General features: G+C 41.0%; 1 protein-coding gene across 11 annotated transcripts in view; it reads left to right on the forward strand.

Annotated features, from left to right (window-relative positions):
• The first annotated feature begins 677 nt into the window (after nt 1–677).
• The window catches only part of KIAA1109 (KIAA1109 ortholog), an 89,943-nt gene continuing 63,517 nt past the window's right edge, over nt 678–27,103 (forward strand). For all 11 annotated transcript variants that reach the window (XM_027891137.1, XM_027891138.1, XM_027891142.1 and 8 more), the window contains exons 1-16: nt 678–754; nt 8,066–8,195; nt 11,019–11,135; nt 12,530–12,608; nt 13,271–13,335; nt 16,675–16,861; nt 17,887–17,968; nt 18,502–18,695; nt 21,079–21,158; nt 21,667–21,817; nt 23,090–23,246; nt 24,009–24,087; nt 24,389–24,480; nt 25,316–25,433; nt 25,844–25,999; nt 26,493–26,590. In XM_027891137.1, coding sequence (XP_027746938.1) covers nt 8,099–8,195; nt 11,019–11,135; nt 12,530–12,608; nt 13,271–13,335; nt 16,675–16,861; nt 17,887–17,968; nt 18,502–18,695; nt 21,079–21,158; nt 21,667–21,817; nt 23,090–23,246; nt 24,009–24,087; nt 24,389–24,480; nt 25,316–25,433; nt 25,844–25,999; nt 26,493–26,590 — 1,752 coding nt within the window. In that variant the 5' untranslated portion in view covers nt 678–754; nt 8,066–8,098. The remainder of the gene's footprint in view (nt 755–8,065; nt 8,196–11,018; nt 11,136–12,529; nt 12,609–13,270; nt 13,336–16,674; nt 16,862–17,886; nt 17,969–18,501; nt 18,696–21,078; nt 21,159–21,666; nt 21,818–23,089; nt 23,247–24,008; nt 24,088–24,388; nt 24,481–25,315; nt 25,434–25,843; nt 26,000–26,492; nt 26,591–27,103) is intronic.

Raw genomic sequence — 27,103 nt, forward strand, 5'->3', positions numbered from 1 at the left:
GAGCCATAAAGAAATCTATGTGTTTATCGTGCCTGGCTACACCTGCCAGTCCAACCACGGCCACACGCGTCCAGAAAAACATCTGACAATTCACTTTTTATCTGATTTTTGGGGGCGGGTGTTTCTCCACCTGCTGGGGGTGTGGGGGGGTGTTGGGTGGGGAGGAGGCGAGGAGGGATGCACAAACAGGGCGGGCACACGAGCGAGCCAGAGAGCAGCGGTTCGGCCGACTGATCTCCCGGTTAAGAGCTGCGAGGGCACGGGAGCGCGGCAGCCGCTCGGCCTGCCCATCTCCGCGGGCGCAACGCCCCGAACGGCCGCGGTCACCGGGGCCGAGCCCGGTGCGGGGTGGGTGTGTGTGTGTGTGTGGGGGGGGTGTCCACTATACAAGACCACGATTCGGACTACACGCCCCGCTCCCGGCACCGGGGGCCGCGCCCGCCGTGCCCGCGCCTGCGCGCGCCGCCGACGGGAGGGGCGGGAGCGCGCACACACACAGACACACACACACACACACATACACGGCAGGCTCCACCCGCCGCCATTGGCCGAGCGGCCCCTCCGTCCCGCCCCCGCCGGGGGGCGGACGGCCCCGCCATTGGCCGCGCGGGCGGGAGGCGCGGCGCGATTGGCTGCGGGCGGCGCGCGGGGCGGGGCCGCGCCGTGGCCGTGCGGTGCTGTGCGGGAGGGCCCCGGTCGCCGCCGCCGCCGCCGGTTCCGGGTGCGCGGGGGAGCAGCCGCCGAGGGCGATGGCGTAAGTGCTGGCGGGGGGGACACCGCGGGACGGGGCTCCGCGGCTGCGTTCCCCTGTCGGCGGGCAGCGGCCCGCAGCGGAGGGCTCGGCCCCCGCCGCGCTGCCGGGGCCTTGCCGGCGACAGGGCGCACGCAGCCGCCCCCGCGCCGGGAGGAGCCGGGGAAGGGGCCGGGGGCCGCGCCCGGGGACCCCCTGGCGCCTGTCCCGCCGCGCTTCCCGTGGGAGCGGGGCCAGAGGCCGGGGGCAGCCCCCCACTTCCCCCTTCCCGGTGCCAGGGGTTCCCTGTTTTCCTCCTTGGTGCGGGAAGGGTGTGAGCCCGCGGGACGGGAGCTCCGGAGCCTCCCGTGCTGTTCGGCCTGCCGGGGAAGTTTGCCCGTGCTGTTCCCTGGGAGGGGGAAGGCGTTCGGTGCCCGGGGCCCCGAGAGGGTTTAACACACGATACGGGGGCTTAACACACGATGCGGGGGTTTAAGGCCAGGTGCACCTGCCTTTTAGCGTGTCCAAAGCTGTAATGGTAATGCTACATACCGCTGTGTAATGATAACGCGCTTGCACTGTGCATTACCAATAAAAAAACAGGTGTGCTTTACCTATATAACATGCATGTAACATATATAATATATAACATAACACTGGCATGGTGGAGGTGTGTTTTGGAGATTAGATGTAGCCAATATCCCAGCCATAACCTGTACCTGGGTGGGTTTCCCACCTTCAGACACATCTCCACAGCAGCCTTGGCTCAACTTTGTGAGGACTTCCAAAGTTGGGAGTTTGCCGCAACGTATTATCAGGTTTAGTACTGAAAAGGCCACAGTTGTTGTTGTCATATGAGTCCTTCTATTGTGTCATTTAATCCATTAATTCTCCTTTTCTGTTTTGCTTTGGTTTTTTTTCCCCTATATATATAGTATTGCAGCCGTGCGGGGATTTTGTTTTTACTTTTTTATGTCTCAGAATTGGGCCAGAAATGGTGGCAACTGAGAAGAAAAATTGGAGTGTGGGAGGGAGGAGTACTGCTCTTGTTTGTGAAAGTATGTCAATAGGTTATTCACACAGTCATTGATAAAACCGGTATTGAGGGAATGGATGTTCAGGGATGTTTCTTTAGGATCGTGGCCTGCACTGGCACCATTTAGCAGTGGTCAGGAGTGGATATTGCCCGTGGTGGATTGGGTGGAGGTATGGTCATGTTCAGGGCGAGCTCTCATCCTCGTGTTTGGCATGCTGGAGTCACTCCCCCTTTTTGGGAGTGCTGTTAGAAAACTTTGGCAAGTGAAACGTGCATCAGCTGCTCTTTGGTAATTGCTCCTTTGCATAACTTTATCCTGGGGGAAATAGGCAAGAGTTTAGTGCTCTTAGTTGGCAGTGTGGAGAATTATCCTGTGTTTACTGTGTAATGTAATTACCTACTCCTGGAAACTCCTTATCTCCTTATATAACTGATTATAGCACTTGTTGCAGTGCCAAAAATCTCTGTGTTTGACTTCAGGCCGGGCTGGACACTGATGATGATCATCCCTTAAGGATGATGGCATATGTAGCCACAAGACTGATTTTTTTTTTTTTTATTTTTTTTTTTTTTTAGTTTGATTTATGGCAAACTTCCCCTTTCCTCACACTGTGGTGATGTGTCAGAGGAGAAATTTAAAGGAAATACAGCTCTGGAAAAATTCCTAGGTAAGGAGCAGATGACTGAGTTTCATGGAGTATTTCAGCAGCACAGAGCTGTACTTCAAATCACCCAGTGGGAGGGAAAAGAAGGCATTAATTACCTTGATGGTGAGACCAGCCCTAAAAAGGAGTATTTTTATTTTTTTTCTCTAAGTAGAGGAGTCTGCATAAGGGAAGTTCTGAATTATTTCTACTGTTGTGAGCCTTTAGGTTGTGTTGTCTGTGGAGTTTGTTTGTTTGTTTTGTCCTTTTTCCCTCTGCAGTATCAAAAGCTGGCAATGTAAGCAGGAAAAGAACCCTCTCCCCTGAGCAAACCTGGGAGGTGAAGATAAACGATATATTTTTAGGTTTTGAAAATTAAAATCAAGTGAAAAATCATCCAAAGTTGGATTAGGCGCTCCTAGGCTCACAGTGGAGTGGTGCAGGGAGTACTGTGTGTTCGTTGCCATAGCAGGAGTTTGTTTTTTAATGAAAACTCATGTCCTGTACTACTAAAAAAAGATAAAAGATATCACTTGTGCTGGCAAGTTCAGCCTCATTGGGTAGGCTACTGTGAGAATGGCTTTTATCTTTTATCTCACAGCTCCTCTGGATGTACTTTCATTTTGATTATTTTGGAGCAAAGGTGTTATTTACCAAGTCACTGTAGTGCAAATTTAGTTGCACTCGGGCTGCCCAAGCACCGGTTCAACCAGGTGTGGCTCTGCTGGGCTCTGTTTCCAGCTCAGCTGTTTCCTCTGGAGGTTGTAGCAAGATTTCATCAGTGTAATTAAAGCATTAGTTTCGTTTGTTTACAGTTTAATGCTGGTGTGACTTCAGGCACCAGAAGACAGGGAGGAAAACAGGCCTGAATCTTAGTTTTTTTTTTTTTTTTCTTTAAAAGAAGAACTGCTAATCTTTAGTTTGGTGTCAGGTGTGAAGGCAGTGCAAGGTGTCACGTGGCCGAATCGCCGTGCGGGTGCTGGCACTTCACTTGGGTTCGTGTGCACGTGTTTTTTGAGAAAGCCCTTCCTTCTCTTCCTTCCTCTTTCCCTTGCTTGTTGACTGAAGAGCAGCTGAGCTTCCCAAGGGGTGCTGGGATGGGTTTGAAGTCTTAGGACCTGTGTGGAGTGTTTCAGGAGAGGTGCCCGAGGTGTGTCTGGGTGCTGACAGTGTAAGGACACCCTTCGAGGAAAATTCAGTCCAGTTGTGATACGTTTGGGAGGCTCCTTTAAAGTATAATTTAAATCAAAGCTAAAACTTTCACTTCTGGGCAGCTGTTGCTGGGGGCACTTTGAAAGACAGTGATGGAGTGGGTAAAATGCAAATATGCCATTTATTTTTCCTTTTCTTTAAGGAACCACCTTGGATATGGCTTCTTTACTGGGGATGTGAAGTATCCAGGCCATGTTTGTTTATTTAGACCAGAGGGATTTGCCTCCTGTTGTTTAATGTGTCATTTTGGGTGTAATTGTTACTCCTTGACTTGCAATGGCTGTGAAAGTTTATAGTTGGGTGTCCTTGGAGTGGTAGTTAACCTCTAATAATGTCAATTAACATTTATCCAATAAGCACTTGATTTCTGTGAAGACCTGAGGACTATGTCTGACAAAGTTAAGCTCTTGTTTTATTCCCCCCATGAATTCTAGCAGTAATAAGGGATTTGTTTGTTTCCATTATGTCCCCCCCTGCTTCATAACCATATACAAGTATTTCTTCTCCACATGAAATGCTTGTTTTTTCCCCACCTTTGGACACCCGTTTTATTCAGCTGTTGAGCGTGCCAGGAAAACAGTGTTACAAAGGATGTGATAAACAAACATTTCTTTTTCTTTCTGCTTTTGTTATGCAGCTCGAGACCCACATTAGTAATGCTCCCAGGCACTGAGTAAAACATTTGCTGCCTTTGTCCTGAGCTGTAGGTGCAGGACAGGCCTTTTCCAGGTGGGCTGTTCCTCCCTAGGCTGCAGCTGCCTCTCTGGTGACCGAGAGCCCGGTGACCCAGCCTCTGGTTTCTTTCCTGCCAGCTCTTACATATATTCATGCCTTCTGTGAATTTTTAATGGCTCGGTTCAAGGAGAGGTTTGTTCTTGGTGTTGTGTTAATTTGCCAGGCTGAGGTTAAAGCTAGTTTGCCTGCTCGATGCGATTGGAATGGGTTTATCAAGACTTGGAGCAGCTGCTTGCGAGTATTTGGCTTTCTCGGGATGGAACAGTGGCGGTGAAAATTGGATCGAGTTTGTAAGAGTGGAAGCAGGCTGGAACCGAAGTGCATCCCCCTCCCAGGATTATAACTTCCCTTGCATCTTTTTAGTACTGTGGAGAATGGATTAATGTGTGACACAAGGCATTAAAATTCATTCTAAAAGTTTGTAATGTGTGTCTCTGCTGTCAAGGCAGCCTGGCTGACCAGGAGCTGCAACTCTACAGCACTATCGAACCCTCACATCTTCAATCATCCAATCCAGTGTCTGCTTTGTGCTCTCTGACTGCTCCAAACATGCACAACCTGAAAAGCAGGCCCCGAGTATTTCAGTCTGGGCATCAAAAATAAAGGATTTGGCCTTTGTCCCTCCTTGCTTCAGAGATTCCCTTGCAGCAAAGCGACTACATGACGCCCTGCGAAGATAAATACCAACCATTGGGATTCTGTCACCTCAGTGCCACACAATCTGCCTGTTCTCTGTCCCTTTCCCTGGAGAAAGCTAATACATGTTGTCTGTATTAATGTGATATGTGGTAAATGAGAGCCACAAGTGAATAGTCAAGATGTGCTTAAATAGTCAATACTGAATAGTCAAGATGTGCTTAAAAAATAAGGCCGGAGGGCAAGGCAAGGCAAATCAAACACTTGTCATGGTTTTGGACTGTATTTCAGCATGTTGATGGAGCTCTTCATCACAAAACAGCAGAGACCTCGGGAAAAGATTTTAAATAAATGCAGAGATGTAAATGGGAGGTTCTGGGTTTCTCTTTCTCTTGGTTGCATTTTCTTTTTTACCAACCAGCATGGTTGGTAAGACTCAGTTTCGCACCTGGACTTGGCTCTCATCCTCCTAAAAGTAGTTTCCAAAGTAAACTGTTACTTCAGTAGTAGCATGAAAGAAAATTACAGGCTCAGCAACCTATTGGGTCAGTGTTCCTGTTGGGTCTGATTGCAAAGTAAGTTTACATGCAGGAATAAATGTAGCAGAGCGCGGGCAGTGAGAGGTTACAGTATATGGGGTGTGGAAGATGAAGGCTGGAAAGTGCTGCAGTTACTGAAAGTAGCAAATAACCCGTCCTGATAAGGCTACATCTCTTCCTCTTAACCCTCATAATGATCTGGATCCTGCCTCTCCATCCTCCAGGCCGTGTAAATGCACAGAGTTATCAGCATTGTGTAGTCCTGCAGTCTCTGCTTGCATCCCCTTTCTGTTACACCAGCTCATGTGGCCAAAATTACCTCATAATTTGAGTGGAGTAAGCACCTGCTTCCTCTGAGATGCCTGTTGGGAGCTCACATCTGGTGCAGGTGTTGCTGCTGCCTGCTTTTGGGTGCTTACACTTTCATTGCCAGCATCATCTACCTCAGGTGACTTGATCAAGGGCAAAGATTACCCAAACAAAAAATCGGGGGGGTGGGGTGTTAAAGGATCAGCTGTCAAGCTCTAATATGATGTATTGATACATGATGACTGATGGAGGAATCCTGAGTTTATTTGCATGCAGAGAGCAAACGTATTCCTGAAAAAAGAAGTGCAAAGGATGTCTGGGTTCTGGATGGTGATGACAGAACACTGTGAACGCTGTCCTTGTTTAAGTAGCCAAGTATCAGGATCCAATACTTGCAGCCTCTGACTTGTCTTGCCGCAGACCTATTTAGTGATTTTTAAAATCCTGTCTCAGTGTCATGTAACTTGGGGCGATAATTTCTTAGGAAACAGCCCCAGGTTGCTTCCTGAAGGAATTAAATAATAAGTAGGCAGTATTTTCCTACTTATTATTTACACAGCAGTCCTCACCTATTGAAAGCAATGCCATGATGGTCTTGATGACAACAGTGACCCTGTTGTCCCTTAGTAAGAAAGGGAGAAAACAAGTTCTTCCTTCTTTCCTTGATGCTGGAAGTGTTGGTTTGGGTTTCTCCCGTTACCCCGTGATTCACGGGTTAAAGGCTCCCACAGGCTGCCCACAGAGGCATCATCTGCTTCCTAACACAAGTTGACGTGTGGCTTTTTTATGAAGGTGCTGTGGATGTCTTAAAGCAAATCACAGTGCCATTATGTGATTTAATTTGCTGTTGTAACATCCCTTCTAAAACAACAGCCTCTTTTTTTCAAGTCTTTGTACGTGTGTGTGATGCTTATTATCCTTCTTTGTAGGGGAGTAAGTAACTTCTTTATCATCACTACTGGAAACTGGGGTTGCTTGGGTTTTTGTTGTTGATTCTTTGCCCTTGTTGACTGCTTTCATATTCTTTTCTCCCCGTTCTACTGCTTCTTACAGAAGGGGTAGTGGACTAATTATTAGCACTTACTCTTGAGACTTGTATTTTCGTTCAAAACACACGCTCTTGGTTCAAGGTACAACAAGAGAAACAAGTGCATTAAAGGCTTCTTTTTTTTTTTTCTTCTTCTTCCACATGTTGTTTTCCAATAATAAGAGTAGTATGGATATTCCAGGAAAAACTGGATGAGTTGTCACTTTTATTGCTAACAGTTCTAAGTACTGACTATTCCAAAGCTGTTATGCTGCTGAAAAACTAAGGATGTTACTTAGTTTTACATCCTGGAGCCCTTGATGGAGAGCATCAGAGACTTGGTGAAGAAGGGGAATAAAATCTACTCATATTCTTTGAGGGTGGAGTACTGACAGGAACACAGGCTGCCAGGAGCTGGAAGGTGTTAAAAAACCATAACAAAAAAGATAAAGCAGAATTAATGCTTTTCTTCCTGTGGGAAAGCTTGACGAGGGAAAAGAATTGCAATGAAACTAATGCAAGGAAAATACTGCTGTGTAATTATAGATGTTGCTGGGTTGAGCAACACCCTGTTAATCACATTTAATTAATATAACCCAGTTGGAAGGTGATTTACCGGTGGTTTGAGTAAGTGTGTAAGATCAGAAGGACTGGTTTGCTGCTCTCTGTAACACAGACACCATGTAGTCACTTTGTATAACAATTCCATCCTAAAGCAGAAGAATTAATGGACACAGGAGATTAGAGGGTTATGGGAATTTTCCATAACTCCTGAAAATGTCTGCTTTGGTGTTTCTTGGCAGGGGTTTAGTCTCATATTACCTTTTTGCATGTTAGAAGGCTTAACAGAGACTAATTTTCACTTGTGTGTTCAGTTATCTTTTGACTTACTGCTCTGGCACAACAGTTGGATACATTTATTTGCTTTTATATGCAGCACAGGACATTCATGGTGCTAAATTTGAAGAGCATATTTCTTGCATTCTCTTGACCTGTGATTTGTTTTGGGGAGGCATGTGCCTGGAAACTGTTCCAGCAGAGGTGAATGGAGGTGTTTCTGGAGCTCTAGAGCAGAACAAGAGGCAGCTGAGAAACTTGAAGTTGTTAGCAAAGGAATAAAAGAAGTTCATTCATAATTCTGTTCTGTGCTTGTTACTCGTTTTGGTTTTGACATGTGGGTTTTTTTTTCTCCTTCAGTTCTATAGGTGCTGGTGCAAAAACAGTGTAGCAATGGATCAAAGAAAAAATGATAGTTTTGTCCCAAGTATCACGCAGCTGGAAGACTTCCTAACAGAACATGACTCCAACGTGGTTTGGCTGTTAGTAGGTAAGATTAATCCATCCTCTTCTGGTTAAATGCCTTTTGTAATACCATAGCAAAGGATTAGCATGACAGGCAGATACAACAACAACAACAGTATACCAGTCTGTACATACTTGCCATTTAATATGATAGAGTTTGAAAAGTGATCTTAGGACTATTGTGTGTAGTGACACAAGTTCAAGACTAAATTGTGGGCCACAGTAAGCCTTTAAGCCAAACTCTTGTGTCATCAGTTATGAGCTGGGTTTGTAAACATGCCTGATGTGGGTATGCTAATTTATTTTACAGCACTGGTGCTATTGCCTGTTTTTGTGTAGGTACTTTTATTTTCTGAATCTATGGATAGGTGGATGAAGGACAGCAAAATAAGTATTAAGTTGTATTCATGTCCAGGTGAGAGTCCTAAGGTGTAGAGTGAATTCAGACTTTTCCAAAGGTAAATAATGCCTGCTTTTCAGCCTTGACTCTTGGACTTGGAGTGAGGGGCAGCACAGGGAAAATACCTTTATTTTTTCACTTCTAGCAAGTTAAAGCACTCTGTTGACTATTGACATACTGGCATTATTTTTCAGTAGGCCACACTGAATGAAAAAGACATAGACCAAGTAAAAGAGAGTGCTTTCTGAATACTATTTATTTCGCTTTTAATAAGTTAACATGAAAATTTTGAAATCAACACAAAATTCTCATTGTAATCAAGATGATGAAAATAAGGGAATTCACTGATAGTAGCTCATGGTAAAACATGGAACAAATGTGATCAGATCTGAAAAATTTGTCTCCAGAAGCTTTGACTTTCCTCCTTTTATTATAAGGCTTGGATAGAAACATTTTTGAGTGATGTTTATTAACTGACCCAATTTCAACCAGCCATTCCTCCTTTGCTTTCATCTGCTGACCTGTGGCATCCTGTTGTAAGAGAGCATAAAAAGACACGAGTAATTTCTTCTCCTGAATGCTGGACCAGCTCTTGATCCACAGTAAAAGTGGTGATGAATTCCAGAAATGACCGTGCCCCTCCGAGAGCCGTTGTTCAATTCTAAAATAATTTCTGAAAATCTGGCGCAGTAAAACTTTCCAAATGTGATTTCCCAAACGTGGTTTCAGTGAAGAGGCTTTTACAATCAAGAATAAAAGCGTGAAATGAATAGAGTTTGGGGAATTTGTCACTTGAGGGTGGAGACTGAATTTGGTGAGGGGAAGAGAAAAGGTCTGGTGGTCAAGGCAGTGGGTCAGAACTGCAGTGCCTGGAAACTGCCCTAGTTTGCTGATTTTCCTCAGTATATGTCACCTCAAGAGGACACCTTGTTGACCCCAGGTGTCTGGTTGAACTTTAACCTGAAATGAAACTTGACTGCTGGAATGGACCCTCTGAGTGTGAGTCATTCCACCTCTCTCCCTGCACCGATGGAAGCCCTGCAGTGAGTTACTCATCTGAAAGTGAGGGAGGCAAACGCTGTCCTTGGAGTGTGCCTTTCCCGAGTTCCAAGAGCACTATCTCTCCTGGGATGGAGCTTTAACCCTCCCTGCTTTGTTCCTGCCTAATCACCCCCACAGATTAGTTTTTGTTTGACGTGTCAAGCAGTTGAACTGCCCGAGGGTGTGAGCTACTCGAATTTTGGTCGCACACTGGGCCCATTTTCCAGTGAGGAAAAGACAAAGTTATTGTGCAAAGCTTTCTCTTCTCCCTTCATCTCATCTTTCAACAAGGCACAAGGCATTGTTACGGAGCACTGCAAAGAATTAAGGGGCACTAAAAGGACAGGTTGCTTTTCTAAATTTGCTTGGGGGGTTTTTTAGAGTGATCATCTGAACCCTCTGCGGAGTGAAGGCATCATACCCGTGTGCCTTTCTGCACTTCATATTTCCCATAAAAGGCACAATATATCCGAGTTTTTCAGCATGCAGCATACACAGAAATGAAAAATTTCTATTACAAAGTTCAGCTGCTTTTCCTGCTCTGCCTTGGATGAAATGGAATGGTAATTATCAGTAAAGTGAATTAGGACTAGTCCATTCCCTGGCAGTGCCACTCCTTTTGGGTTTGTCCTTCTGGAAGCTTTGAGAACCCTCGTAGTTAGAAATAGGTTACTAGCTCTTAATCAACTAAAGTAAAAATTACTTTAGGGATTAGCAGACCTAATTTTTTTTTTTTTTTTTACATTTTTCTCATTGGATTGCTGTTTCCTTTTTTTCCTATCAAATTCCATGCTTGAGCTAACCCAAGGACTGGTATGTTTGTCTCAGGATGCAGCAGCTCAGAAAACAATTTCAGATGTGATAACGTTGTTTCCTGTGATAAGATATGAAAGGCTAGAAATTTAAGTTAGAGTTCACAGTACACAGAAGAGTAGAGGAGGAGTGTAGTATGACTTTTGTGGTGTTGGGTTTCCTTTTAAGGTGTTTTGAAATCAATGACCACATAGAATAATGAATGTTACAATTCAATCTGTAAAATTTAACTTCTTAGGTAACAAGTGATGTACTGAAATACATGGTATGTAATGCTATAATGAAATCATGATATAATGAAATGAAATATAATGAATCTCTGGGAGGACAGGTTTTTTTTTTATGTTGGGGAATAGAAGAGCAGTGAAAAATCTATATTTTTCTGGACTTCTAGTTTATGTTTCCCCCCACCCCCATCTCTTCACACCCTTCTTACACTATCCCTCTGAAAACACTCCTTAAAGTGTCCCATCATTTTTTGTTTTGGAGATTAGGAAGAACACTGTTATGCCTGATAGTCTGAATAGGTAAGGTTTTTATCTAGGTCAGCATTTAAAAAAAAAAACGCTTTAATTAATTGTAATCTTTCAACAGCAACAATATTGTCCTGTGGATGGATTATCTACCTAACTTATTATAATTCCCGGAACATTGGACTCATTCTAACGCTGGTTCTTAACAGATTATATAAACATGGCTACATCCATATTGGTAAGTTGTGATTAATGTAGTGCCACTTCTTCCATTATCACTGTTTATTACTTTTTTCTTATACCTCAACTTGCTAAAAACTGGAGGGAAAATCAGTGTTCCTTTGTTATAGTCAGTTGAAAATGTCCAGTATGGAGTGAAGTGTCAAGCCCTGAGTCCCTGTTCCAGCCCTGTCCTTGCTTTCTAAATAAGCTGCCAGAACAACTAACCACCTTCATCCATACTGGGACTGTGACATGTGGAATTGATACTGGCTAGAACATTTGCATCCAAACCCATTAACGTTTTATTAAAGTATTTCCAACAGTTCGGGTGTAAAACGGGTCAGTACGAATCCCTCGGGCGCTCACCCACATTACGAAAATATCTGCTGCTGAGTCACAGAGGGCTGAACCCACAGCCTCACTCCAACCACACTTGGAATTTTCTTTCGTTTACTCCTCTGCCTTCCTCTGTCTGCTTCACAGAACAGCAGTGATTTTAGTTCTGGACTTCACCTGCGAGGATTGATCAGAAATGTAGTGAAAACTTAAAACCAAAAAATCCCACCCACACTTGCCTGCCCAAGACACCCCTGCAGTTCATTTGCTTGTATCCTCAAGAATCTAAGAGCTGTATTCCAAACCATCCTCAAATCCAGCTTTTTGAAGAGCAATATAGATGAAATGCTTATTGGCTGCTGCACTTGATCAATAGGCTTTTATTAAAATTTCTCTGTGAAGCTGCCATTAAGTAAAGACAGCTGGTATAGCTGGCCAAAGATACGGTGTTCTTTATAAACTTAATCAGTAAGTAGAACATAACATTAATTAAATCCCATGATTTACAGCTTGGTTTTAGTCGATTAATGTTGATTTTTAATTTTATTTTTTTTTTAAGTCATGGTTTGCCTAATTTTCTGTGGGTGAGGTGAAAAGCCTTAGGAAAAATATGGGCTATTGCATTACCTGCTGGTCTTTTCATGCTTATTAATCCTTCCTGCTGTAAACACAATTTCTCAAAGTAATTGGACAGAAATCCTTATAGCCATTTAAAATTTAAAAGATTAGTCTCTCAGGAATCTTTATTTCTCCAATTACAGTCTTGCAAACAATGGCTTGAAACTATAAATGTCGAAAATAGCTTTTGTAACTCCCTTCACAAGCTTTGCAAGGCACCTGGGTGTTTGTGGGTGACTAATGTGTCTCAGGGGAGCTGGTTGTGTTCTTGGGTAGCGCCAAACCCACCGGCTTTTAGTTGTGTACTTTTTGTTCTGAATTTCTGACTTCCCTTCGAAGGGAAAACTCAAAACCACTCAGTTAAACCATTTCAGGTATTGAATACTAACCTCTTGTTCAGAATATAAAGCATCAGCAGCTTCAGGCTAAAGTCTGATAACCTTTTTTCCACGTTAGGTTCCTTTTCGTTCTCTGTGCTCTCTGGAAAAGTCATGGTGCGTGAAATCTATTTCATCACAGAAGACATGTCCATCAGGTACGGATTGCCAAGGCAGTCCCTCTTCCAAATAACGATTTTAAATACAATAAACGTATACATATCAATAACACATCTCAAAATACAGCCTTACAAATGAGCAGTATATTTGTAAATGTTAAACTGCCTCGTTTGATTATGGTGTTTACTGTTCTTGTGCACTTGTTACTCATCTGCTGCCTCAGCATTATCATTTGGAAGTAAGCGCTGGATAAGACTGTAGTTGTGCTTAATAGTTGCAAAAGAAAACACTTTGGAGTATGAAAGAGAACTGTTTTCTCGTTAATGTCTCTGACTCCCCCGTGCTCCTGCTCCTCAGTCTGGAAGATTCATCTTGGCCAAGTAGTTTGCATTTATTTACTGGAATTCAGAACGATGTGTTTCATGAACTGCACCCTAGCAAACAGCTTGTCATTTTGATTCTTGCTGTCGAATTTGGAAAGCCTGGAGAAGGCAGTGGAGTTTTATACAGATCTCAGCTAATGCAGTAGCTGTATAATATTCCACTGTATGCTTTATGCTGTAACCCTTCATGCTTTAATATTGCTTATACACTTAATATTGCAGATCTCTGCATAGGGTAGCGTGTCATGCAGCTGCACAGAGGATGGTGGATTATTGCTCTCTGAACCTCTGTTTTTTTTCTCATTTGTTTGATTTAGGATTCAGGATGGATTTATCATATTTCGCTGGTGGAAGATGTACAACCCTAAGCAGAAGCAGCACGGTAGGTTTCCCAAAAAGGGTTTCAAGGTTTAAATTTACAGGTAGCCAACAGAAAAATGCTTTCTTTACTCAGTCACAAATATGTAATTGAGTTGTTAATATGTGCCTAAAGTACATTGAATCATCAGAAGGTTCTTTGAACTGGTTGCAGGCTAGAACACCACGGTGAAATAAATACAGGATTCATTACCAGGGACATGAACCGTTCTTAAGACAAGCCATTAATCTTAATGGTAGCCTTCATTAGCTGCAGTCCAAGCATAATTGCCTCTGTATTGGAAGTTTATAACTATGATGAATAGAGACATCTTATGTTCTGGAAGTGATTTTAATTTCTCAGTTTTAATGTTGTGCTTTCAGTATTTCAGCAAAAGTATTCTGTAGTATTTGATAAGCTCGTGTCTCGATGACATCTGTGGGTGCAGAAGTGGGGAAGTGTGAAAAATTGATTTATTTTTCTACCTTATCTCTGGCTGAAGAAGGATGATTAACACCAGATGCAAGAGATTAAGTGTATCTGCAGAAAACACTGTAAGAAAGCATAAGTAGCCTAGGGATGTGTACTAAATCATTTATAGGATTAGAATCTTGTTGAATGAGTCTCAGGTCCTGCCTCTCTTGACTTCTGGAGCCATCACAGCTCCGTTGCTAATTCAAGGAGGTCCAGAAATGGCAGCTATCTACAGCTGAGAGCACTAGTTGAGAGGGTCATTGAACTTTGGAGGGCTTTTTTTCGGTGCTATCTTGCCTTTGGAAGTGGCTGCTGATGGTGTGAAGCCTCTCAGACTTGTCAGCAAGCTTGTACAGCTGTTGTGTGTCAGTACCAACTCAGCAGTGCTGCAGTTAGTCAGGTGAATGTGAGACACCACTCTTACAGTGATAGGAGTCAGGAAGAACTGCTCACTCCTGTTTACTGAGGCACTACCAACCCTCTGAGGTGAGAGGGGCACAATCCAAGTACCTCGTACCATAAGAGAAATAATTCAAGAAATGGAACCTGGTCGTAGAGTTAATTAGATTTTTTCCAACCACAGGTTATTGTCCAACGGGTTTTCATAGAATTGCCTTCGTCTGCTAGTTAAAACAGATTTCTCTAGTGGCTCCCAGAATCAAGAAATGAATTGAATTTAATGCAGTCAAGGTAGTTGTGTCTGTCTTCTCTGCTGTTATTTTTGCTTGGCAGCGTTGCAAGGCTTCAGGGTTTCCTGCTGGTATTTAAGACCACATCCAAGTAAGCAAGGGAGGCAGAGGTGTACAGGTCTGACAACAAAGTAACGTGACTAAAATACTCTTCAGTGTTCAGTTAAATCACGCTGGGACTGGAGAGTTGGTTTTGTGCATAGCTGAGAAATAAAAGTGGCTTAGGGACAAAAGCTGGAGGATCATGTGAATAGGGCACACCCAGGTGTCTTGGCCTAGGTGCCACAGCACATTATCCATTTTCACACTGTGAGACCCTGGAGTGTAGTTGATGCTTTGAAAGGGAAATACTGTTTTTTGAGGAGCAATTGCTCTACTTTTTATTTTGAGGAGTGGCTTTTGTCGTCTTCCCATCAAGGTTGATTTAGTGGGTGCATTTATACTGAGTTGTTTAAATGGGCGTGATACAAACATTTGAATAAAGAATAAATAAATAATGCATCTTGATTAAGCTCTGTAGGAGGCAAATTTCAAACCCTTAGTTATATATTAGTCACCTGGATTCCAACAACTGTTGATAAAACTTCAGTGTTTTGCTATCAGTCTGGTAAGGTACTTGTACATAACCTACACATATGCTTCTTTGAATCATTCAATAGTACAACATTTAGATTTGCTTGTCTCTTTTTCCTTGCCTTCTTTCTGTTTTTCTTTCCCAAAAGTGTTTTCGGCAACCAAATAGATGTGTGGAGGTCAAATCTTGTTCTTGTTATTAAGAGAAGGAGATATTTGTCTCTTTAAATCCCCTTTAAAGAAATGGATTACTACGTATGATTTCATTTAGTTAATGAAGTCTAATGCTTGTCTCCAGGAATTGAAAAATCACATTTATTTGTGTTCTTGATGATAGTTAGATCTCCCTGGTGAGCAGCTGTGTATCCCAGTCCTTGTCCATGTCATTCTTTGCCTGCGTTTTATTGATGCAAGTTAACGTTGGGAACAAACGGATTTGATGGTGCTCTGATGAAAACAGGAAGGAACTGAAACTGCCTCATTAACTTTTCCCTGTCTCCTGTGCAGGAAAACTGTGATGTCACTGCTTTCTGGAGATTTATTATACATCTACTTTTTTTTTTTTTTTTTTTTAATATAATGATATGGAAATTTCTGGTACTTTGGGTGTGAGGGGTCAAAGGTGGGTTGCTGTTGTTGGGACAGGGTTTTGTGTCGATATATCATTTGGAGGACAAATGAGTTTGTTAGCAAAGAAGGGTGCATTTTATCAAGCACTGACTTCTTCATTTATGTTGTCTTTGGGAAGTGTTGCCTTCACTTTGTACCCCCTGAGTTGCAGATTGCTGTAATCACATAACCACTCTGATGCCTCAGTTTTCCTAAAGTCTGTTTGACTTAGAAAGACCAGATGAGGTTTTTAGAGCAGCTCAGGTCTCTGGAGTGAACGTGTAATGGGCATTCTTTCAACTGGGTAATTAGGGGGAAATGGTGCGAGCTTTTCCCTCACATTAACTCCATAATTAGGTCATACTATCTGAGGCAAAAGTATGTCAAAGTATGTCCCAACCAGCTCTGTATATGATCAGCAGATGTTAAACTAGGTTTTAAGTATCAGAGAGTCAGGCTGGTATTACAGTTAGAATTTTAAATTTGTGAAAATGCGGACTGATTGTGCAGAAATGAGTATGATCTTGTTAGGTCTGCATATGAATATTTCCTGTTTCTCTGGAAAAAAAAGCTTTTTCCCAGTTCAGGCATGCTGTACCAGAGAGCTTGGCTAGAGATCCACATGGTTTTTTTAGATGGAATTGATCTCAAGTACTGATATCTGTGCTAAAAAGAAGTTTGCACTGAGGCTTCTGTGCATCAAAAGGGATTTTTGTTTGTTTTCATAGACTTTGTTTACCATTTTGTGCAGTTCTTGCCTGGATTTATTTTGGTTTGTGACCTAAGAGTGAAATGCTTTTCAGGTTTTATATTTTGTATGCAACTGCCGTATTTGCCAAGTTTTACTGATTTGCTTGGGATGGTGTAATTATTTTGTGGAGCTTTTTACTGCTTTTTAATATTACTTCAGCAGCTTGCTCAGTACCGTGTGGATTGTTTTTGCAAAATGTGCATATATGAGAAATTGTCAATATTCCAAGGGAATGCTGAAAAAGAACTTTTCCTGCTCTTTGTTTAGATCCAAAGGCAGAAACACGACTGTATATTATGGTGAATGACTTTGAATTTCACGTGTACAACCGTTCTGAGCTCTACGGACAACTTCAGGAACTGTTTGGCTTGGACCCCACAATAATTCCAGCCAAGAAAGATGATGAAAGAGCACAAGTAAACGGGAGGCAGAGAACACATACTAATCTTGAAAGGTAGATTATTATTCATTTTGCTGTTCTGTTGATGCTTTGTTCTGCAAAGGCCTGAACTAATTGGGTAATGTTTTGTGTAACGTGTGCTCTGGAGGCCAAATGATGGAAGCACAGCGGAGAGAAATTGCACTGACAAGCCTGACAGTCAAAATCTCTTCCCTTTCCTCAGACTTTCTGCCACAATAATTAAAGACCACAACCAAACAAGCCAAACACTCTTGTTTAATGATCAGAGGCAGGTTGAGAAATCTGTTTGGAATACAGTGTGGAAAGGGAGCGTGTGTGCTGGCAGAATAATGATTTGCTCAGTAGAAGTAACAGCTGCTCAAGGCATTGCACAGGCAAAACGTGAGGATCTCTGTGGTATTGTGGGGAGCTGCACAAACTTTCTTCTGTTAATTCCTCTTTCTGGGGCACTCCAGAAAACATGCTGTGGGTATATAAGGAGTTTTTCCCACGTGGCTTATGTGTAATGGAGTCAGATGTTCGATAACAAGTCTCTCTCTGAGCAGAATCACACCAGACTGATTTATTGTCAGGAGCAGAGCAGATCGAATGAGACTTGGGTCCTTCCACTGCTGCTGGCCAGCTACTAAATAATTACACAGTGGGCAGCTGCAGGATGCTGTGGCAGTCCTGAGTTTGAGTAAGGACTGTGCCTCTGAGCCAGTCCCTTTGTGTTTCCATCTTAAGCTGACAGGCACAGGAGGGAAATGTCTTGGGAAGTGAAAAATCCCGAGCCTCAGTAGGGGTATTTAGAACAGAGCAGGTTCCCCTGAGGAAGATTTATTTAACTGTTGCTCTGAGGTAAACATGGCAGCTTGTTTTCTACCTGTGTCAGCACCCAGGGTGTAGCTCTGGGTACCTCCTGCTGTTCTTCCAGGCTTGGCAAGTAATCTGCCAGGGAAAGAGTGTTCCCCAAGATCTGTGCACTGCAGATCCCTAGAAAAATGATTTGGTTAGTTCTTCTGAAGAAAAGACAAAATAATACCCCTCCTGTTTTTTTTTTTTTTTTCTTTCTTTAGTGTTAAAGTAAAAACAGAATCTCAAGACCCTTCTTCTTCCTGGAGATCACTTATTCCAGTCATTAAAGTCAATGTGAGCACGGTAAGCACCAAGATCCTTAAGAATTAAGCTTGCCATTTGTTTTCCTTACCCATTCTATTTGAGGTTTTTGTTCTCCTTCGTGCTTTAATGAAGTTTTAAAATGACACCACCAGCACTCTCCTGACAGAGTCACAAATCCTGCTGGTGCTGGTGGAAACGTGGTTATGTTCTCAATATTTTGGGAAATACTGGTGTCTCAGACTTGTAAGGATTTTAAGAATATCACCAAGTAATTAAGTTAGGTAATGAATGTTGTATTATGTGTGGGGTGTTGGGGTTTTGGGAGGTGCTTGAAATTGTTTTTTTTTTTCTTCTCTTTTCTATCTTTATGTTTTAATAGGGATATTTGGAGAGAATATTGAGAGTTTAATGTACAAGACAGTACTTTTAGATATGCACAGATTATGATCACCATTTTTGTCCGTGGTCTTTATTTGCATATAGCTGATCAGACTTCAATATTCTAGGTAAATAGATACATGTGCATAAAAGAGAAGTGCATAATGAGAAATTGGCTTTGCTTTTTGCTTCAGGGTCGCTTGGCATTTGGGAATCATTATCAGCCACAAACACTTTGCATTAACTTTGATGATGCCTTTCTGACGTACACCACGAAACCACCTTCGAGCCACCTCGATCAGTTCATGCACATTGTGAAAGGAAAACTGGAAAATGTTAGAGTCATGCTGGTTCCAAGTCCAAGATATGTGGGGCTGCAAAATGATGAGTAAGTTTTGGGGTATTTTTTATACCCATGTTATTCTTTTCATTTATTTCATTAAAAAGAAGAACAGAAACCGAAAGACAACCAACTTTCTCTATTTTACTGAACGTATTTAGACAGTTGGCATTTTTACCACGCTGAAGGTTTTAAATTTTGCATCTTTGAAACAATTTTACGTATGGAGAAAAGTTCTGCTTTTCTGTCTTTATCTAGGTTTTTATTTGAGGGTGTGTGTTCTGCTCTATAATTAAACAAACAATCACGGAATAGTTTGGGCTGGGAAGGATCTTTAAAGGTCAGCGAGTTCAGCCCTCTGCAATGAGTAGGGACATCATCAACTAGATTAGCTTGCTCAGAGCCCCCTCCAACCTGGCCCTGGATGTTCCCAGGGGTGTGGCATCCTGCATTCAACTTGTATTTTCCTTCTTTCAGATGCTACAGCTGTTGACAGGCTTTGCCAGCGCTAAATTATCTAGTTACGGGGTAAATGCATGGTTTAAGGTCTTGACTTCTGTAAGGCTGATTCACATATGGTTTGGAAAATACTGAAAAAAAATCTGGGCAAAAGCTGCATAATACTTGGTGGAGTGGAAATCATGTTATCTGCTGAAGGCAGATGGCTGATCCTTTTACCTCTGTGTATTCTGCATAAGTGGGGCTATGCAGCTTGAACAAGCTGAAGTAAGTCAAACACAAGCAAAGAGGGCTTGCATGAAGTACTAAAATAAACTGTACATCATTTGACTGTACCTTAATTGGCTTTTTATCAGCCAAATACTGCTGTCTATAATATGCCGTGATGTATTTTCCAAAGGGCACTTTGTGGATGTGCCCAGAATCTTTCTCTTCCAACATGACGACAAAGGAAATTTCTCCAACTAATATTGAAAACAAACAAGATTAAAACGAAATAGGATTAAGATACTCAAACTATTAGCTTTTTCTCCTGCTTCCTCTAAGTATTTTCATTTTTATGCTCCTGCCATCCCCGCAGCTCCTGATGGCTGAAGGATGCACAAGATGTGCTCTAATTTACTGGGCAGATTCAACAAATTACCCAGTTCACTGGAAATGGAGAACGTTTGACTCTTTAGAGCCTGCCCTCTTCTGCTTCTTTGGCTTCAAATTTCAGCTGGGTGTTCTAAATTTCAGGAATTCCTGCAGGCAATGCAGGTGTAACAAACAGCTGAGTGACTTGGTGAAATTTGTAATACAAACATCAAAACCTCACCTTGAAAGCTGTCAGTTTATATTACAAACGCCCACCTCGACGTCTCCGTCGCCCTTTAATCGCAAACAAATCCTCCAAAATCCAAGGGGAAAAAATGAAACTGTGCTAGGAAAAGCAGGTCAAAGCAGAGCAAGTTTGGAGAGCAGCAACTGAGCCAGCAGGCTTGGAGTGGAAGTTCAGGATAGATATTAGGAACTACTTGAAAATGATGATGATAATCTCATTATCGTCCATTGCCATTATCTAATTGCTATTAAAGTATTTAGTCTTTTGCTGCTGTTTTTGCTCTCAGAGTAAAATTGATTTCAGGGTTCCTGCTCTGTTGCTTTTGAGGAACTTGTGGCAGTGCATGGGCTCTGCATCTGCTGCCTTCCAAGCTTTCCTGCCACTGGAATGAGCTGTGGTGTGATGGGCAATGGGCTTCTAACAGGGCTCGCTGTTTCTGGCATTGGAATTGGCTTTTTTTTTTATTAAGTGGCAACTTGTGAAGGGGCTGAAAAGCTGCAAAAACGTGTTTTGCAGTAAAACCAGAATTTTCACATTATAATAGTATTGCTACTATAGAATATATTAATATGTAAATTAACATGTAACTAGAAAAAAGATTGTAATATATCAACTTAATAGTGTTAGGAGAAGTGTTTTGTCTGTTGGTTTTATCACATCCTTTTATATTGAGAGAAGTGTTATTGAAGCAGAACAGCTTTTTTTCTTTTTCTTTTTTTTACTTTTTTTATTAACTAATGGTCTAATTACTGAATGTCTTGTCCCTTTGGTTCAGAGTGCTATTTTAGTAAGAAAACAATTAGCAGGTGAAAGAACAATATAGGACAAGGAGAAAGGAGCTCTTGACAGAAAGAAAGAATGAAAGTAAAACTTTGGTAGTTACTTGTGGTTTATAATATCTGAGAAACATCTTTGTGGAGAAGAACATGGTATCCTCATGCTTAAAATAACGAAATTTTAAGTTATTTGATGTTATAATTATAATAATAATAACAGCAACATAATGAACAAGGCTTTTTTTTTTTTTTTGGCAAATCATTATGCAAATCCATTATGCTTAATATGTTCTGTTTGAAATGACTTGAATTCGTGAAGCTTAATTTGAGCACAGGGATTTTTAATCTGCGTCTTTGCACTTGCTCTTTACAGACCACCGAGGCTGATGGGTGAAGGTTTTGTTGTGATGCAATCCAATGATGTTGACATCTATTACTATATGGATGAACCAGGTACCTCCTGTTAAATACAAACTGAACATTTTAAGGGGTTTTTGGAGGCTGCTGGACTTGCTAGACAACTTCTTCTTTGAATGACTTCTTGAATTTTTATGATTAACTCTGGGTCTACTGTATTTAAGTCTTCCTTTTCATTTGCTTGCATTGTCTGTAGAAATCATTTTAAGCTCACCTTTCTTTCAAGTCTTGGTTTGTAAGTAGGATTTGGAACTAAATGTGGGTGATGGAAAGCCTGTGTTGGTAAAAAGCATCCTTAAAAACTGCTGTGTGTATCACTGACATTGGTGAGCAGTGTTTAAGAAAATCCCAAGGGTTTTTGGTCATGTTTCTTGGCTTTCCACTGGGAATCTATTTGAATTATGTCTCGATGTTTACATACTACAGTGATCTCAAATAAAACTGACATCAGGGCACTTTAATTGTCCTGGGCTTAGCAAACATTTTTCATGCTAATTTGAAGCAGTTTCCTTTAATAATCTGTTTATTGTATTATGGGATATAGGTCTTGTACCAGAGGAGACAGAGGAAAGCAATGATGGAGAAGCCAGCAACGAAGACAGCAAACTGCAGGATCTGCCACCCTGTTGGGGTCTGGACATTGTGTGTGGAAAAGGAACAGACTTCAACTATGGTCCTTGGGCTGATAGGCAGAGGTATTGCCATGATTTACAGCTTCAGTTTTCATCTTTGATATCCCATATTATTGAGAAAACCTTAATTTCCCATCGTGGGGTTGCTCAGATTTCTGATTTGTGTGGGTTAGGGTAGTCTGAGCAGTCTGAAAGAGGAGTCCTGCCCCAGTGCTTTAAGATGTGGAAATTCCTTGCTGTTTATCTTGTTGACCTTCCCAAGTCAGGATCACTCTGTGAATTTTTGTTATTAAATTGATAAATTATGGGTCCTCTTTTTGGTGAGCAAAGTAGTTTCATTATTTATCAAGTGTTACATATTAAGGGTTTAACTTTTTAATTGGTGATCTTTGGATTTATCAAGCTCCTCTTAGCTCATGGGTGGGAATACACTACATATTGGCGAGGAAATTGTAGAGAACTAGAAATCTGACTGTGAAAATAATGAGGGGGCAATAACTCACCCCTGCTTAGGGTAATCAATTCCTCGATGTGATCTGCAAAGTATTTATTATCTAGTTATTTTAGTGACAAAATATCAGGCCAGAGCTCTACTACTCTTCTTATGCACAGGAGTATTTGTGGTGAGGACAACAGAACTGCTGAGAGGGTAAAGGACTATTAAGTAAAAGTGACATCATCAGTGCTTTCCCTCTTTTCCCTTATTAATTACAGGCTGATAGTTCTCCTTGACCTTCGCTAATTCTCCTGTGAAACTATTATGATTAACTGTCCCTTAGGAGTGTGAGGATGGCAGACCAAAGAGTAGTCATTTTATTTATATATATATAAATAATCCTAGAGGATTTAAGAGAAAATGTCAATTTCTAGAATTTTTTTACTAGAAACATGAGGGCAGTCAATTATTAATGACAGGTGTTTTGTTTATTTCTGGGCGTTGCTTCAATTATTTATGCACAGACTGAAGCAAAATAGATTACTTCCTACTACGTTTTTGTAGCAGATTTGTAAACCGAGGATTAGAAATAGGAAGAAAAACACAGCTTGTTTGCCTGCTGAATTAAAATATTTCTGTCCTAATCCATTCATGGCTTTTGTCCAAAAGTAACTTCTTGTCATTGAAACTTTTGGAAATTTCAGTCATGAATTGGAAGGTTCCCATGATGAAGATTTTAAACAAACATCCTTTCTTATCACACCCATTGGCTTTCTAAAAATTCAGCTAAAAGGAAAATAATGAAATTCACCAAATAGATGCATAAATATACATATATTTTCTTCCATGAATAAAAGACAACTTTTTTTTTTTCCTTTTCTTTTCTTCTTCCCCACTAGGGATTGCTTGTGGAAGTTTTTCTTCCCACCAGACTACCAAGTTATGAAGGTCTCAGAAATTGCTCAACCTGGGAAGCCGAGACAGATCCTCGCTTTTGAACTGCGGATGAATATTATTGCAGATGCCACCATTGACCTGCTTTTTACCAAAAACAGGGTAAATGATGTAAACCTTATCAAGAAATAACCTTGGCTTCCGTGGTTCCACTCTGCTTTCTGGCTGTGCACAGTTTTACTTGTCCTCAGGTGTTTATTGCAGTTAAAAGCTGGGTGATTTTTGCCTTAGTCCTCCATAACGATGAGGAAACCATTCAGAGAGAAACATTTTCTGAGAGGCATTAATTTGTTGGCTTATTTAAAATTCCCTTTGAGCCTTCAAGTTACCACACTGGCTCCTACAGTCTTGGGAACGTCATCATCTGGACATTTCTTGTGCAATCTTCAGAAGCTACCATGACGAAAAGATAATAACTTCTGATGTTGAGTTTATATCTAATAGTACTGGAGAGATGATATTGAGGGAGGCAAAACATGCATGTGTAGAGTTTTGGATTTTCTTTCTCCTGTTGCTTCTCTTGTAGATGGGGTATAGCAGAACTTCATTGTACACCTGTTTTGTTCTTTTTTGGGGGGGACTGAAAGAGTTAAAAATGTAGTGTTAGAAATGGATATTCATCTGCCCTGCCAGGCCTTGGGTCAGAGTACCTTATGCTGTTTCTATTAGTGGACCTCAGCATTTGTTAAGCCTAAAAATGGTGTTATTTGGTGTCAGTGCACACAGGAATTTCTATGAAGGCAGGAAATCATCAGGTGCCTTAATGTAGGTGTGGGTAAATGGCAGCCAGAGGTCTGAAGTACACTGGTTGATGCAGCAAACCTAGAAATAACGTTTGGACTGTTTTCCTTTCTTGCAATGCAGGAAACTAATGCTGTACATGTAAATGTCGGTGCAGGATCGTATTTGGAAATAAACATTCCCATGACAGTGGGTGAAAATGGTGAGTTAAGGCTAAGCCTGATTTTTTTTTTTTTTTCCTAATCTTTTTACCTGAGCAGTTATCTTAATTCCCAAGTGTGTGGATGTCTTGTAGTGTTCTTCCTTTGTGACTTTGAGATGTACATTCTTATGCAAAGGTATTAAAGTACTGCTTTGCACAGTTCACTGCAAGATATTAAGGTGTGCATCCATCAGGATACTCCTTGTTTGTTAGTGGACTGCTGACATCACTGGTGAAAAACGTTTCAGTATTGGTGTAACTCTTGTGTCTGAATGATCCTGTGATCACTTCTGTTTGCCAGGCTATTCCCCCACAATTAAAGGGCAGCTTCTGCACGTGGATGCCACCAGCAGTATGCAGTACAGGACTCTCCTGGAAGCAGAAATGCTGGCTGTAAGTTGGCATTAATAAACTTCAGTCTCTAGAGGATTTTTAATGAAGAATATATTTATTTTTCTATGCAGCAGTCTTTAGGTTCTTAAACAAGAGAGGAAAAAAATGCCTTTTGAATGTGTTTTGCAAGACTAATATGTAAGAATTTAAATATATACATACATAACTGTGCCTGTGTGTAACTGTCAGTGACTTCCATAATTTATCTACCAAGTTAGTGTTTTTTTTATTTACAGATCTTGCCTCACTTACTGTGTAGCCACATGTTCGTCCAGGCTTGACCTTAATAAATGATTACACCCACTAGCTCTGCTGTAGAATATGTGTGCACATAAATACTTTAAAAGTACTTACATGTGCCTGAACTGCTTGAGACAGGTCTGATACTGCCTCATTCTTTTATTTGCCTAATATTTCACTTGTACAATACTGTCATTCTGTAATTACGCTTCTTATTGTTTTTTAGATGACCTCATTAGAGTCGTGTTTATTAATGTTTGAATTTGAGAGTCGTATCAATGGTTGAAAAATATTCTATTCTGAGGCATTTTCTTTGGTGTATTTGATGAAAACGTCTGTTTATAAATTGCTTGGTTACATCTACTAGAGCAGGTTCATAACATGCCTTTCCAAATAAATTAATATACTTACACTTGACCTTCAAACACAGAAAGAGAGATTAAATTATTAAGGAACTGGAGAGGCCTTCTGTTCATCCCAGCAGGGGAAGAGTTTTAATTATTCAGCAGGGTACATATGTGAAAACTGCTGAGCTCCAGGGTCAAGCCTTGTCATCTTTTGTGGTAATTCTGGTGCTTTCCTATCTCGTTCCCAGTTCCATATTAATGCCAGCTATCCCCGGATCTGGAACATGCCCCAGACATGGCAGTGTGAGCTCGAGGTTTATAAAGCCACCTACCATTTCATCTTTGCTCAGAAAAGCTTCTTTACAGGTAACCTCGTTACTAAATAAGTTACATATCAAATTAAATATTCTTTCTTGGAGATTTCTTTTCAAATTTTACCAAGTTGTGCAAGGTCAGGTTGTCTCATTTCACATATTTAGGGCAACAAATTGTTTTCTAAGGACCAAGTTCCTGCTGCTTCTGTGTGTCTGAGTACATGATATTCTTATTTTTCAGTAGAGATACACATAATTTTTTGATATCTAAACTTGATCTGTAGTTAAGTGATTTTAAATTTATTTCTTATCAGAACTCCTGTCACAGTTATTGATTTGTTTAATGTTGTCTGCTGATGAGTTCAGAGCAATCATGAACTCCTGCAACACTAAAATCTTAAAAGAAGGAATCTCTCACGTGGCTGCTACTAACTTGCCTTTTATTACTTTGTGTGGGTTTAGATTTGATCCAAGACTGGTCCAGTGATAGTGCACCTGATATTTTTTCCTTTGTTCCATATATGTGGAACTTCAAAGTCATGTTTCATCAGTTTGAAATGATTTGGGCAGCAAATCAACACAATTGGATCGACTGTTCCACCAAACAGCAAGAGAATGGTGAGATCACTTTCTTTTATTTGGAAGGAGTTGCACAAACTACAAAATTATATAGAATATATACAGAGTGAATATTTATATATATATAGAGAGAGGGAGTATTGGATTCAAATGTTTCATTATTTCAGGGGTTTACACTGTGCTCAAATCTTATAATTTCAATGTGTGTTTTCTTGTCCAAAAACGGGTGTGTGAAGCAATAAAGAAAAGCATCAGTTACTACAGATATTTTTATTGTTTTCCTGCAGTTTAAGTGTGCTGAGTACAGTGTCTTTCTAGAGAGGACAAGCTGTAGGGAGTAAATACTTGGAGAATAATTTATAGCAGTAATTTATCACTGTAAATACACTGTGGTTAAAATGGCAATTTCCTCAGAGTTCTTTAATATCTTTTCATTATTTTTACCTGTGTGTTTGATAATTTGTCTAAGAACAAAATAGGGAGTCATTTTGACAGATTTTTTTTGTTTGTTTGCCTGTTTTTTCTCTCTCAGTTTATCTGGCAGCTTGTGGAGAAACACTGAACATTGTTTTTAGTCTGCCTTTCACTGATTTTGTTCCAACCACATGCAATACCAGATTCTCTTTAAGGGTAAGTTTTTTTGTCTTCTAAATATGAAATAGCTTCTTGAATCAGGAAATTTTTCAGTTATCTCTTTCCTGAAAGAAAAATGCTCTATTTCACTTCATTCAAGTTCATGGAATTTTTCTCCAAGGAACACAGAGGTAAATGGTTTCAGTTTGCTTGTATGAAGCATGTAATCCTAGACTGTTTCAGTATATATATGTATAAAAATCAAAATGTTTCTTAGAATATATGCAGGTATATAGTTCACACATACATATGTGCACACATTTAATATGTATATTTATTACATAGACTGTGTGTCAGTGTGTTTTTTGTATCACTTGAAATTCTGCTCCCTTTTATTTAAGAAATGTGAAAATGGGATGTATGTTCAATGATAGAATCAAATACTGGAGCAGGTACCCCCAAACCATGTTCCAGCTTTTTAAGAGGTTCTGTAGAATAGATAATGATGATAAAGTGTTTTTAACAGACACAGATAATTCTTTGAAAGACTGTACTTCTTGTCTTCCCTAA

Source organism: Empidonax traillii, unplaced genomic scaffold (genome assembly GCF_003031625.1).
Source record: "Empidonax traillii isolate 1590-97213 ecotype Southwest subspecies unplaced genomic scaffold, ASM303162v1 scaffold310:size1162954, whole genome shotgun sequence".
In the NCBI taxonomy this organism is placed as follows: Eukaryota; Metazoa; Chordata; class Aves; order Passeriformes; family Tyrannidae; genus Empidonax; species Empidonax traillii.